This window comes from Engystomops pustulosus, chromosome 5 (assembly GCF_040894005.1).
Source record: "Engystomops pustulosus chromosome 5, aEngPut4.maternal, whole genome shotgun sequence".
NCBI lineage: Eukaryota > Metazoa > Chordata > Amphibia > Anura > Leptodactylidae > Engystomops > Engystomops pustulosus.
The window spans coordinates 48,508,309-48,523,872 of record NC_092415.1 but is presented as its reverse complement, the minus strand read 5'-3'; the positions used below and the strand labels follow the sequence as shown (position 1 = coordinate 48,523,872).

The 15,564-nt window shown below is 39.7% G+C and overlaps 1 protein-coding gene across 4 annotated transcripts in view; it reads left to right on the top strand.

The window, feature by feature from the left end:
* The window catches only part of RP1 (RP1 axonemal microtubule associated), a 312,070-nt gene that overhangs the window by 251,701 nt on the left and 44,805 nt on the right, over positions 1 to 15,564 (top strand). For all 4 annotated transcript variants that reach the window (XM_072151901.1, XM_072151900.1, XM_072151899.1 and 1 more), the window contains exons 48-51: positions 1,976 to 2,118; positions 12,481 to 12,679; positions 14,204 to 14,263; positions 15,200 to 15,372. In XM_072151901.1, coding sequence (XP_072008002.1) covers positions 1,976 to 2,118; positions 12,481 to 12,679; positions 14,204 to 14,263; positions 15,200 to 15,372 — 575 coding nt within the window. The remainder of the gene's footprint in view (positions 1 to 1,975; positions 2,119 to 12,480; positions 12,680 to 14,203; positions 14,264 to 15,199; positions 15,373 to 15,564) is intronic.

The following is a 15,564-nucleotide window of genomic DNA, read 5'->3' as shown; positions in this document are numbered from 1 at the left end:
AGGAAAAAAAAAATCTATTTAAATTGTGACACTAAGAAAAGTGCTATTACCTATATACTCAGTCCACAATCACCCAAACAACAGATTCACTCTTAACACACACAAAACTCCGCTTTTTTCAACTCACTTAAGTTCACTAGCCACTTAGAATCACAAGCCAAAACTGAGCGAGCTCAAAAGTGAGTTGCTAGACCTTAACTTATCAGGTGTGAACACTAATCCCTCCTCCCAATTAGCAGACCAGGCAAAGAAAGGAAAAAAAAAATCTATTTAAATTGTGACACTAAGAAAAGTGCTATTACCTATATACTCAGTCCACAATCACCCAAACAACAGATTCACTCTTAACACACACAAAACTCCGCTTTTTTCAACTCACTTAAGTTCACTAGCCACTTAGAATCACAAGCCAAAACTGAGCGAGCTCAAAAGTGAGTTGCTAGACCTTAACTTATCAGGTGTGAACACTAATCCCTCCTCCCAATTAGCAGACCAGGCAAAGAAAGGAAAAAAAAAATCTATTTAAATTGTGACACTAAGAAAAGTGCTATTACCTATATACTCAGTCCACAATCACCCAAACAACAGATTCACTCTTAACACACACAAAACTCCGCTTTTTTCAACTCACTTAAGTTCACTAGCCACTTAGAATCACAAGCCAAAACTGAGCGAGCTCAAAAGTGAGTTGCTAGACCTTAACTTATCAGGTGTGAACACTAATCCCTCCTCCCAATTAGCAGACCAGGCAAAGAAAGGAAAAAAAAAATCTATTTAAATTGTGACACTAAGAAAAGTGCTATTACCTATATACTCAGTCCACAATCACCCAAACAACAGATTCACTCTTAACACACACAAAACTCCGCTTTTTTCAACTCACTTAAGTTCACTAGCCACTTAGAATCACAAGCCAAAACTGAGCGAGCTCAAAAGTGAGTTGCTAGACCTTAACTTATCAGGTGTGAACACTAATCCCTCCTCCCAATTAGCAGACCAGGCAAAGAAAGGAAAAAAAAAATCTATTTAAATTGTGACACTAAGAAAAGTGCTATTACCTATATACTCAGTCCACAATCACCCAAACAACAGATTCACTCTTAACACACACAAAACTCCGCTTTTTTCAACTCATTTAAGTTCACTAGCCACTTAGAATCACAAGCCAAAACTGAGCGAGCTCACAAGCCAAAGAACATGCAAACTGCTTGTACATGTATTTATAAAGTATCTGCAACATTTTTGGGTGGCGGCTCCACTGTATCCGGCAAGACAGAAAACATGTGCACCCAAGGGGGTGTGTTAGGTCTTAGTCGGAGTTTGCGCCATATTTATTACCGACATGTGCCACAATCCTGCAGCATGAACAAAGAGCAGCAAAATAAATGCTGCATATTTCCAGATTAATGGAGACTGTGCACCAATTTTGATGAATCTGCCGTCCTCTCCACACTCCACAAGAAAACTGCACATAGTTCAGTTTCCACTAGTTCATGAACTATAGATTTTTTGTAAGATAGGGTTTAACTTGCATTTTCTCTCAACATGCCAAGATGTCAAGATGCGGAGATGTGGGTTGTAGGTGACAAGAAGAGGTTCTCTAATGTCTTTATTTCTCACTTTTTGAAGGAGATGACTACTTGAATCCTAGTGTCTCTGACAATTTGAAATAGTTTGTGCAATATATCCTTGATTTAATAAATGTGTTCCGGAGTTTAGCAATGTGTTTGTTACTGTCTGTAGAAGTAGAGCAGTTACGATTGTATCTTGTGGTTGCCTGGTTGTAGACAGAGAGCCTGATATGTGTTTGGGATGGAAACTGTCCAATTTATGTCTCAATCTGAATGTTTTGTATTCTGATGACGGTATATACATATATGAAAATCATTATGGTACATGGATTCTACAGCAGGTTTACTTCTTCCCTTAAAAATTAAAATCAGTGGATATAACATTTCTTTTTTACTTTCCACAGTAAAGACTTATTTCATTTCCATCAGTATCAGTCAAGCTCCAAAGCAAATTACAGATACAGATTTGTTTATTACCTTGTCTGGATCCATGGGCAACACTGGAAGAAGAAAAGTTACATGCAAACGGAAAGCATTGTCTTTTAAGGTATAGTGTTATTAAAAGTTCCATAAAAACATAAAATTGGGTATATACAAAATCTGATCAGCTGATCAGCAACAAAGTGCCACATTCCCCCAACCCCGTCCCATGCACACAGATGTATCTGGGCCTGGTACTGCAACTTAGTTCATGATTCTATGGGTCATAATGCCAAAAGTTCCAAAAAAAACACCGTAAATCCTTATAATATTTCTCATTACAATTTGCTTCAGTCCCAAATATGAAATTATAAAAATAAACCATATAGTAATACATAAAATGTATGTGAAGCCTCATCATATTTTTATTTGTGAATATTTTTTTACATAATGACATTCTTGTAATCTCAATTATTATAGTAAATAGAAGTAGTGGGATTGTCTACTTAATTTTATAAATAGATGTTTTTTTGTTCATGCATTTATTAATTTTTTAAAATATTAGTGCATTGTGAGAGGGTTAGTAGTGCACTGTGATTTTATGTAGTTAGATATGTGAAAGGTATACAGTTTGATAATGTTAGGAGACACTTATCAATGGTTAACCCACTGTTACTGACAGACTTTCCATCCCCCATATCCCTTCGTTGCTGTTCTGTGTGTCCTGGATGTCAGAGCTCTGCTCCAATCACTTTTTGGGCAGGAGTTGTGGCATGTGCTCGCACTTGTTCTGTGCTTGCTATAGACCCAGGTTGTAAGCTACTAGTACCTTCTGATCTCTGTATTCTGGTATCTTGACCCCCTGCCTTGTGATTTTGTACTGCATTTGCTCTCTTTGTTGTGACCCGACTCCGGAGACTATTCTTCTGTTTTTGTTTTGTCTTGCCTTTCAGTGTTTTGCACTTTTGTGCAGCGAGGGAACCTCTCCCAGTTGTCCCATACTGCTTAGGGTAAAGTGAGACAAGTAGGTAGGGACAGATGTGAAGGAGTTTTCAGGGCTCACTGACTATGTCTTTGTCCTTAGTCTGTTCCCTGACTCTGTGTTACAGGCACAAGGAAAAATAGTTGAATCTAATGTACTTTCCTTTATTTTCAATATTTTGTGTAAATGGCTGCTATATTTTGCATAGTAGGGGAAGTTTCCAATGTATTTCCAATCGTTTAATAACTGAAATCTAAAACAAAGCTTATGGACTTAGGTGAAAAAATTCCTAAATTATATTATAAGTTATTCATCTTACATGTATTTAATCAGAAGTCATTTCATTCTCTGCACACCAGAATAGAAAGAAACAGCTGCAGTATCTTCAGCCAAGGACTTCGGGAATAGAAAATGCTGAGGTTTTGTAATCAGCTGTAGAATGCTGGATGATGTTAATTAGTCATTTTGCTCTCTAAGTAAATAATATGGGTTTAACATCATGATGCTCAATTTTCCTTGACTCTCATCTTGCTTGTAATAATGGCCAACCAGACAGGGTATATTCTCTTACATTCTTCACCAGAAGAATGGGTATAACTTGCTTGCTAGAAGCTAAAGGTATACTATACGGTAGTGTGCTATACAATATTCATGTTGACAGCCTGATGTATTTTCAACCAGCTCTCAGGAAGTCTTGTGCTTCTGAGCCATCTGATGAGGCTGCTTAACAGGTATGAGAACTGCGCATGCGCAAGACTCTCCAGGAGATGGGTGACGTATCCAGCTCTGGGGCAGAAGAGTAGGAGTAAGTGGGTGAATATGATAGAATGCAGTAGGATTTCATAATTAGGAGCCAAAGAAGAGCAAACCACACTGTGCCGATCACACAGGAGCGCCCAGCGCTAATTAGCATTTTCCTATAAAAGAAGAAAAGCCCGACCTGCCATTGTTTTTAGTTTAAATCATGGCTACCCAAGTGGTAGTTTTCCTTTTAAGGAGAATCTTTTAGTGACTCAACCAAATCCAGTCAACTTTGATTAAATCTGTGATGAAATTACCTATTAAAGAATGTAAAGAGCTAAAGCTGTAAGGGAGGTAAACTGTTTACACACTGTAATATGCTTAACCCCTTCACGACTGCCATATGGCTCTATACTCCTATTTGCACATGCCCCGTGTGAAAGGATGTCATGACAGTTACATTTATCTGTAAGTTGTAGTAAATAAAATTAGATTTTTATATACAGCTTTCTATTTCCAAGATGTCCGATTGTAACTTTAAATGACATCTACCACCACATTTAGGGGTGGTAGACTGTCCCCAAACGCCCCCCCATGTAGGCTGGCCAAAAGAGCAGCAGACAGTCGGTAACATCACCCGGATTTCTGCTAACCTTGCGCATGCAGTAAAATGACAAAAAATATTTATTTTTTCACATTTGTAGTCATTTATTGGCTATAAGTAAAAAAAAAAAATACATAATTAAAAAAAAAAGTTATAGGCTCACTTGTCATGAAAAAAAAATCTACAGTATATACTCAAGTATAAGCCGACCGAGTATAAGCCGAGACCCCTAATTTTAACATGCCCCCCAATTTATAGTCTGCAGCCCATGCCCCCCCAGCTTATAGCCTGCAGCCCATGCCCCCCAGTATATAGCCTGCACCCCGTGCCCCCCCCCCCAGTTTATAGCCCACAGCCACTGTCCCCAGTATATAGCTTGTAGGAAAAAACAAAATGTGTACTCGCCTTCCGACGTCCCCCCGGAAGGTCCTTTTCTATCCATCATTGCTCTGGTACATCGCAGGCACCATGATGTCAGCCACTCGCTAACATCATAGTGCAGTGGTGGCGAACCTATGGCACGCGTGCCAGACAGGGCACGCAGAGCCCTCTCTGCTGGCACGCACGCCATTGCCTCCACTGTGTCTGTTTTATTAAAAGAGCTCCGGCCACACAACAAGCTGCTGAGCTCTGAGCATAGAGTAGCAGAGCAGAGTAACACACTCTCTGCTCTGCCACACCCACCTCAGCCCTCAGATGGGCTGTCGGCTTCCCAGTGCAGGCTGGAGCTGACCTGTTGTGCTATGACTTGTGAAGCAGCAGCGGGTCACTGCCTCCCTCTTTGCTCCCTCCCCCTCCTCCTCACTGAACCTCAGCCCGGGAGGACAGAAGCCGGCAGCCAGGAGTGCACAGCAGCAAGATGACTGATAATGAAGATAAGGGAATGAAGTCCCTCACTACAGGCAGGGGAAGCCAGGTACTCCATTGTCTGCTGTCTGTGTAAGCAGGCAGCAGCTAAAGTGTTAATAATTCACTTCAGTGATTTGTGTCCTACACCCCACAACACCCACTTTGCCCCAGTGAGGAGATCTTCCTAAATAGGTTTCCCCATCCCCCTCAGTGCCCTGATAGTTTGTATTTATTTTACCAGATGCGACTTGGACCTTATTTAGTCACTATTCCTGGCACATTCAGTCCCTGCCCGTTTCCCTCTCCCACTGCTCACCCACAGTGCTGCTTTCACCTTCTTAAGGCCCCTTTCACACTTGCGATTGTGATGCGCTGAACTTGCATGCACTGGATTGCCCGGGCCGAATGCTGCAAACCAGAACTGCACTGATATGCTGAATTCAGTTCCAGTTTGCAGCATTCAGGCCGGCTGATCCAGGCAGCACATGCTGCGAGTTCAGACCATCACACTCACAAGCGTGAAAGGGGCCTTAAAGGGGTATTCTCGTCTGGGCACTCACATTCAGTTTCATTAATCTTCTGTATATAAACATTTCTTCAATTGGATGTTATTAAAAAAAATGTTCCTGTGTGAAGATAATTTTCCATAAATGTAGTGATATGGTCCCTTAGAAACAAGATTGCTTCCTCGGATACGTCCACCTCTGCTGCAGTGCGTGCACAAAGAAACAAAAGGTTATTGTATATAAAATGTCTGGGAGTTACTACATGTCGAACGACCACCCTGTGGTAATGATTGCTGAATCCAGGTGGTCCGGCAGGACTCTATAGCGCAAATCTGGCCACCGCTGCCAGAGTATGACGTGGTCGTATACGAGGAAGCTATCTGGTTTCTAAGGGACAACATGACTACATTTATGAGAAATTATCTTCACACAGGAACATTTTTTTTATTAAGATCCAATTGAAGAAATGTTTACATAAGGCAAATGAATGTAATTAAATGTAAATGCCTAGATGGGAAAACCCCTTTAAGCCTAAATTCTTGTGATTCAGATAGACACTGGGTGCTAGTTGACGATCTAATGCACTTGCATAGAAATGCATATGTAAGATCGGACCGTGGCTCGCGGTCAAAACTGGTGTAGCAGTAGCATTGGTGTCTTTTTACATGATGCCATATCTTCACTGTATGGCGGGGATAATTATCACTATATGGCGCCAATGTTCATCACTGGCATTAAAAGCAATTACTGTATGGCGGTAATATTAAGCATGATGCCATTTATGTTGTTGTAATAATGATGCTCATCATGTGGCAGTATTATTTGGCCTTTAAATAGTGTTATTGTGGGTAATATTGTTATAAATGACCATGCTGGCACTTTGCGATAGATAAGTGGGTGTAGGCTTGCAGTTTGGGCACTCGATTTCTAAAAGGTTTGCCATCACTGTCATAGTGTGTGCCGATGCCGATGCACATATTAGAATGTCAATGTGCAGCTGACCTCATGGTGCCTCCGATGGACCACATGGGGACACGGAGCCAATGCCGGAGCATCAATGTATAGAAGATGACCTGCAAGAGGATCGTCCTTTTTCTTTTAAGGACAATCCAAACAAACAATGATCACAATCTAATGTATTGCATATGGAATCCAGAAGCTAGCACTCTGATCCCACATGGAAAATCCAAGAGTAGCTGTGAAACTTCTGACATGCCTTGGTGGCTTTTAAAGGAAACCTACCACTTGAAGTGGCAGGTGTAAGAAGGACATACCGAGCACCAGCTCAGGGTGAGCTGGTGCCGGAGCTTATTTTTTTTAGTGTTTTAAACCGCTGTATTGCGGTTTAAAACAGTTTTTAAACTTTATAGCCGAAGCTGCTTCGGCGCAGGGAGGTACGCGCCCATGCCCGCGGCTACATAGGAAGTGAAGGAGAGCCGCGCGCATGGTAAGCGCTAAGCACTGAGCGCCGAAGCAGCTTTGGTTATAAAGTTCAAACAGCGGTTTAAACACTAACAAAAATAAGCTCCGGCACCAGCTCACCCTGAGCTGGTGCTCGGTATTTCCTTCTTTCACCTGCCACTTCAAGTGGTAGGTTTCCTTTAAGAAGTTTTGATCAGTGGGGTTCTAGGTATTTAGACCCCTCACCATTCACTAAAATAAAGGGACAGAAGCACTTTAGGTGTGGTTGACTTACTTTTGCTTTCCTAGGAGCAGCACATAATCCTGGTAGCCACCTAGAGAGAACAGAAAGATATTCTCAGGTGATCATCATAAGATCTCAGAACTTAACTGAAGAGAAAAATTCAAAGAGTTTTCCAGATAGAAATAAACAACTGAATAATGTAATATTGTCTAAATTATAAATAATACATTGGGATTATAATTATATAATGAAAGAATAAAAACATTTATTGGACTGGTTTTTAAGCTTCAGTTACCAGATGGGGATCCCCTCTATTAATTCTTATTTTCATAACTTCTTACTATAAAAATGGGTTTTACAAACAGTTTACATCCTGAAGCGAAAGTCTTGATCTGCCTCTCCAGGGCATGAATGTCAGGTTAACATAGTTTTACTGTAACAACACAATGTGTAAATCCTACTAATAATAACCATAAAAAATTGAACATTTGGCAATTTAAATATGAAATTATTTGTTTGCTTTATTCTTACTTGAATCTTTTCAGCTCTTGCTCAATGTGATGTTATCTTTGATTATACCCTATATTTAGATACAATACACCTAGTGATGATGGTACCATAGCAACTGCAGCTTCAAAGGGAAATATTAGCAAAACTTGATCTTTCGCTTTTATAGTTTATTGCTCCTTATTATTTCAATAAATGCTAAAAGTGTTTGTTTCTATTCTAATCATCAGGTGGCTTTTAGTCCTTTAAGTAATCTTAAATCATATTTTAATAGAAATCGAAAGTATAAGTGATATCTTCCAAAAAATGAAATCATGTGAGTGAAAAAGGTACAAAATGCACAGTATAGAAACTTCAATACAATCCATAGAATATCTTCTGTACTTCAAGTGTATTTACAGAAAATGAAATAAGAAATATTAGAGGAACATGTCTTAAGGCTTGGGATAACAACATGTGGTACATTTACAGGCAGTTACATACAAGATAGGGTCTGTAGGTTCTTAAGTTGAATTTCTATGTAAGTCAGAACTGTATATTTTATCATTGTAATCCCAGACAGAACTTTTTTGGTCTCTGTGACAATTGGATTTTAAAAATGTTGGATTGTCATAAGAATCAATATTAACAATAAAGCTTCATTACAGACACCTCTGATAACTGTTACAGATGATCATTGTAGCCTAGGACTAAAGTACAATAAATTACCAATATCCAGAGGTCCGTTTGTAACTAGGGGTCGTATTTAAGTCGAGTGTTCTGAAGTGGGGGACCGCCTGTACTCTAGAGAGTATGGGGCTGTGTGAAAAGTCAGTATTTAATCTAGATTGGTAGCATCTGGTAAGTCTCTGAGTGGATCTTCCAGCAGAACTTTTTACTTTTGTCACAAAACTGCTCATAGCCCCTCCTCTGTACTTTTAGTTTCTACATTAGTATCCAACTAACAGCTCTTACTCATAGCAGTAGTTTGGGTGGTAACCCAAGGCCCAAGCCTTCTAGGGGGCCCATGACCATCCAAACCACCCACCAAATTTTATAGACAATGGCCTTCACCCATGACGCATTATTGTGCACATTTCTAAATAAGAATCGTTGCAGTTTTCATTCGTTTTCCCATACTTTCAATATTTTCTTACATTCAGGTTGAAAATGTCTCAGCATATTATTAATTTTAATTAATCTACTAGTGGGATAACAACATGCAGGGCTCACCTCTTTGTGGGACTTGCAGTTATTCTTATTCAGTTTTACCTTTAAACTATTAACTCAAGCTGCTAATCAGCGGGCCAGGATGCTGGGATTGGCTGTTGTGCAAGCGCAAAGACAGACGCAATGCAGCGCGGACAGAACCCACTATAGGTACACAGTCATTTACAGTACACATCCGAACATGCAGGAATCTCACAAGGACCAAGGGTAAAACTATCCTGTGCCCCCGCCTGTGAACTCTCTGCAGTGGCTCGATACAAATAAGCGCCGCTCAGGTCCGGTTGCGCCATAGCAGTGGGCAGGACTATCATATGATGAATAACCCCCATTGTGCATATGGTAAGGAAGTAGCAACATTTATTGAATAAAACTACGATTTTTAGTGTGTGTACAAAAACATTTCAAGGTTTGTTTATATTATTACTACCAGTACTGTTTTAACAATGTGATATTTGGACATTAGATTTGGATTGTGTGAGAACCATTCTCTTGATCACAAGAGCTTACAGTCTATGAGGATGAGGACGTGACACAAGAGCTTACAGTCTATGAGGATGAGGACGTGACACAAGAGCTTACAGTCTATGAGGATGAGGACGTGACACAAGAGCTTACAGTCTATGAGGATGAGGGGGTGACACAAGAGCTTACAGTCTATGAGTATGAGGGGGTGACACAAGAGCTTACAGTCTATGAGGATGAGGGGGGACACAAGAGCTTACAGTCTATGAGGATGAGGACGTGACACAAGAGCTTACAGTCTATGAGGATGGGGTGACACAAGAGCTTACAGTCTATGAGGATGAGGGGGTGACACAAGAGCTTACAGTCTATGAGGATGAGGGGGTGACACAAGAGCTTACAGTCTATGAGGATGAGGGAGTGACACAAGAGCTTACAGTCTATGAGGATGAGGGAGTGACACAAGAGCTTACAGTCTATGAGGATGAGGGGGTGACACAAGCTTACATTCTATGAGGATGAGGGGGGGACACAAGAACTTACAGTCTATGAGGATGAGGGGGGGACGCAAGAACTTACAGTCTATGAGGATGAGGGGGGGCACGAGCTTACAGTATATGAGGGTGAGGGGGTCACACAAGAGCTTGCAGTCTATGAGGATGAGGGGGTGACACAAGAGCTTACAGTATATGAGGATGAGGGGTGACACAAGAGCTTACAGTCTATGAGGATGAGGAGGTGACACAAGAGCTTACAGTCTATGAGGATGAGGGGGTGACACAAGAGCTTACAGTCTATGAGGATGAGGGAGTGACACAAGAGCTTACAGTCTATGAGGATGAGGGGGTGACACAAGCTTACATTCTATGAGGATGAGGGGGGGACACAAGAACTTACAGTCTATGAGGATGAGGGGGGGACACAAGAACTTACAGTCTATGAGGATGAGGGGGGGCACGAGCTTACAGTATATGAGGGTGAGGGGGTCACACAAGAGCTTGCAGTCTATGAGGATGAGGGGGTGACACAAGAGCTTACAGTATATGAGGATGAGGGGTGACACAAGAGCTTACAGTCTATGAGGATGAGGAGGTGACACAAGAGCTTACAGTCTATGAGGATGAGGGGGTGACACAAGAGCTTACAGTCTATGAGGATGAGGGGATGACACAAGAGCTTACAGTCTATGATGATGAGGGGGGGAAACAAGAAGTTACAGTCTATGAGGATGAGGGGTGACACAAGAGCTTACAGTCTATGAGGATTAGGGGAGACACAAGAACTTACAGTCTATGAGGATAAGGGGGTGACACAAGAGCTTACAGTCTATGAGGATAAGGGGGTGACACAAGCTTACATTCTATGAGGATGAGGGGGGGGACACAAGAACTTACAGTCTATGAGGATGAGGGGGGACACGAGCTTACAGTATATGAGGGTGAGGGGGTCACACAAGAGCTTACAGTCTATGAGGATGAGGAGGTGACACAAGAGCTTACAGTATATGAGGCTGAGGGGGGACACAAGTGCTTACAGTCTATGAGGATGAGGGAGTGACACAAGAGCTTACAGTCTATGAGGATGAGGGGAGACACAAGAACTTACAGTATGAGGATGAGGGGGTGACACCAGAGCTTACAGTCTATGAGGATGAGGGGGGAAATTTTCCTTTTTGTTTGTTTTCTCAGCACATCCTTTTCTTTATAGGGGCTTTCGTATTGTATAAAGTGATCTTTATCCATTTATACTGCAAATAAGTGAAATGTGTATAAGGTGGGGGTAAATGTTAGAGTAAACATCTTTGATGTAAATCCATAATGAAAAGTAGGGTTGTGCAATTACCGAAAGAAAGAGACTAAAAATTAAACTACAGTAAGGAGATTGTGAGCTAATTTGTCAAAACTCTTCATAGATACGTTGAGTCTTAGGAAACAGTTTTTGGGCTCGTGGTCAATGGACAGTTTTAGAAAATATGTTGAAGGGCCCACTTGTTTACAGTTTGGTAATTCATTATTTTATGATTTTCCTTCTGGGTGTAAGACAAATGACTGCAGCAGAGGTCTTATATTCTACTCCAGCTGCTTCAGAAACATGCAGAACATCTTGTAGAATTGTAAACATTGAAGATAACTTAAAGGGGTATTCTTATTTTGGCAAATAAATGTTATTGTTTGCATGATAAAAAATTATACCTTTTTTAATGTGCTTTCCGTATCAATTCCTCATGGTTTTCTGGATCTCTGCTTGCTGTCATTCTATATAAAGTTTCTATGTTTACTTCCAGTGGACAGAAATCTGACCATGGTCACACAGGTGCACGGCTCTTTAGCATGATAGAGAGTAATCAGAGCCGTGTGATATATAACGAGCCGTGCACCTGTGTGACCATGGTCAGATTTCTATCCACTGGAAATAACAGTGAAGCTTTCTATAGAATGACAGCAAGCAGAGATCTAGAAAGCCATTAGGAATTGATTCAGAAAGTATATTTAAAAATTGTATAACTTTTCATAATACAAACAGTAACATTTACTTGCTGATATGGGAGAACCGCTTTAATTTTCTGCTTTACTGTATAATAATTTAATTTAAAAAGCGAGATAAAATCATTTTTAGGGTATATAATACAACTTCTATTTAGCATGAATTCATGCCCTATGCGATTGTGCCTTATGCAAAGAATTAGATGCACTATTACAACTATTCATGAATTTTAATGGAACAATATTTTTATTTGTACATTTTGCAGGCCATTTACTGATGTTGTGATAGTTATGGTCAATGTTGCCCTATCTGAATTAGAAATCCCCACTGTGCTACACTGAATTCTGCCACACTGTACTACTGTTATTTATTAGATATTACTACTGTTTACTCTAAATGAGGGGAGTAGTCGATGGATTAGTAATCCAAGAGAAGGCTGCTAAGTGTCCTAGTGCAAAATGCAATTCATGAACCTCATGTTCCCTGCTTTTATTGATCAGACGGTTGGTTTTCAATTGGAAGCTGTTGACATTGGTGTAATACACGAGCTGCTCATAGAGAAAGAAAAGCCAACTAATTTACAGCTGGAGAAAGCCGTGGTGGAGGAAGGATCATTCATCAAGAACAAATACATCTTTATAGCCCAGCCGTGGAAGAAAGAAAAAACCAAAATGATGTCCATGACTCTACAAGTGACAGGTCAGAGCAATGGGAAAAATAACTGCAACAAAGGAAAGTGTTTGTTTTTTTTTTACTGTTAAAAATGCCTTCTTTTAAAACAATGTTATGATGTTTTTTTGTCTCCATAACCTCTATTTAAAATTCTGTGCTCCTACAGAGGGATAAAAACCGCCTGGATCTCTGTCCCCATTTAGGACTTAGCCAAATGAACTACATCATAATTAACGTGGTTGTCCATTTTCAGGAAATAATCGATACTGTTTGTGTAATGAAAAGTTCTTCTATTTTCCAATATACTTTCTTCATCAATTCCTTGTGGTTTTCTAGATATCAGCTTTCTGCCATATAACAGGAAGCTTCATGGTTTACTTCCTGGGGATAGAAATGTGTCCTTGGTCATGTGATGTCACACAGGTGCACTGCTCATAACACACAGCTCTAATTACTCACTAGCACCTGTGTGACCGGAGACTGGTTTATATCCACTGGAAGGAAACAATGTAGCTTCCTGTAAAATGACAACAAGCAGAACTCTAGAAAACTTTTCATTACACAAAGAATATCAATTAGTTGACAATCCCTTTAAAGTTAAATGTGTTTGCCCTCATCAAAGTGATAAGAAGTGGCGTAACTTGAAGTTGCTGGGCCCCAGGGCAAAATGCGTGCCAGACCCCCAACTATAATGTATTATTTATAGTACAGTCTTCTCATATAGGAAAGATACACCATATGGGCCCTTTAGGCCTCATGGGCCCGGTTGCGACCGCACCCTCTGCATCCCCCCAAGTTACGCCCCTGGTGATACGGCTCTGATTAGTGGGGATCAGACCCCCTCTATCATGATAAAGGGATTTTGTTTGAATCAGCAATCAAGCAAATGTGCTTGACCATTGTTTCATTCAAATATGACAGCAAGGGTTAAATAATCCATCAGATAATTCTAACAGATGATCCTCATCATGACACTTGTTGCACTAATTTTGTTTAATAATAATTTGGAAAATGTAAGTATAGGAGGAGGTTCTATACAATATACATATATATATATATATATATATATATATATATATATATATATATATATATACATACACACAGAAAAAGATGAACACGAGCTTGACAAGTGACCGTGAAGATTGCCGGGTAACCGTAAATAATGATGCGATTTCAAATAGGAATTTGCCCTTGACAAATGATAAGTGACAGGTCAGGGAGGCAGGATAGGTATCAGAGGTGCTATATCCGCCTGAGCTGATCCTGAGATATGATCTGACAAAATCAGTTATCACAGTCAAATGTCAGTCCCAGTCAATTCTCCTAATCTAGTCTTACTGCTCTCTTTGACTGTGACATCCACTGAAATTTTTATTATATACTTTGACATGTCAATGATAACGATGGAAATTTTCGATGAATTTTTTGCAGTTTTTGATAACTTATTTACCTTGTATAATATTATCCGAAATTATAAGCAGGAACAAAATATTTTCAGAATTGCCTGTATTTTCTGTCCAGTCTAAAGTGTGTTTTTTATTAATACAGAAACTAAGAATGACAACCGCTCCGGCGATCTTCACAATGAGATGCAGTCAATGACCTCAGGTATTGGTTACACAATTACATAAGAATAAATTATAATTTTAATTTTAGAGTAATAAAGTAATAGAGTAATACTAATTAGTAGTAATAATTTTACTCATAGCTGGGTTTATTTTTAGAAATCAATCCTTTCTGCAAATGATTACATTTATTAAAATGAAAGTAAAAAATGAAAAGTAACTGAAATGATATATTGGAGACTTCTGTATGTGAAATGTTCATAGAGGCTGCATAGTAGTGACAGGGTAATACTTATCACAGCTACGCGGGATCAATAGTTTCTTATTAGAATATTAAGTCTTCTGTTTGAGACCTCCTGCAGTTATCTATATAGGTGACCTGTATGCCTATTGATTACAATTGGCAACCTACAGTATTCCATTTATTGATCGGGGTCCTATAGAGACATTGAACAATTACTGCCACAGACAACCGTAATATATTTTAGTAACAAACAGCAGAAAAATCTGTTTTTTTGTGAAGCTACTGTTCTGGAAAAAAAAGAGGGGTTGCTTCAAAGTCATGGCCAGGGTCTACAAACTTATTTTTTACTACCCCCACACAACCAGTGTTCTGGTGTCATTAAGAGTCACAAGTTTTGCTTTTGGACCATATGGGGTAAATTACAGCTCAGATTTACACCAGCTCATGTCTATTGAAGATTTGCTGACCTAATACTTGGTCTCTTGGAAAATGCATAAGATTTAATGAGAACTCTGGAATGGAATGGAACAATGGAATGAGATGTGCCAAATCTATGAGGACTGTCATATCTTCTATTCTATTTCTATTCTATTTCTATTTCTTCAGTTAATGAAAAGCTGAATTGTTCCTTGAATATAAGAATTAGTACTCACTCATTAGCCTAGTATGGGTTGGACTGCATGTACAGTGTTTAGTGACTATTACATCAATATTTCTTTTTTGTATGTAACACAGACGGAGAATGGATCATTCATCTATCAATTTCCAGTGAAGAAATTCAGATTTCGGAAATTCAACAGCATAATCTTCACTGGAATATTGTGCTCTATGGCGACAAAGGCAGGTCAATCCCACTCAGACTTGAGGAGCAAAACTTAGATCAGTGGAAGGACAGACTGACCTACAAGGTATTACAAAGAAAATTATTTTAAAGAAGCAAATTATTGATTAGATTAACATTTCTGTAGAGATCTGGTTGGTGCATGGGTAAGTGAGCCCTGAAGCTAAACCCCTCAACTGTACTTGACTGCCACCCTAAGTGATAGCCCTCAACTGGGCGATTTCCCTACAGTAAGTAAAGTGAAGGATAGGGAAGAGAA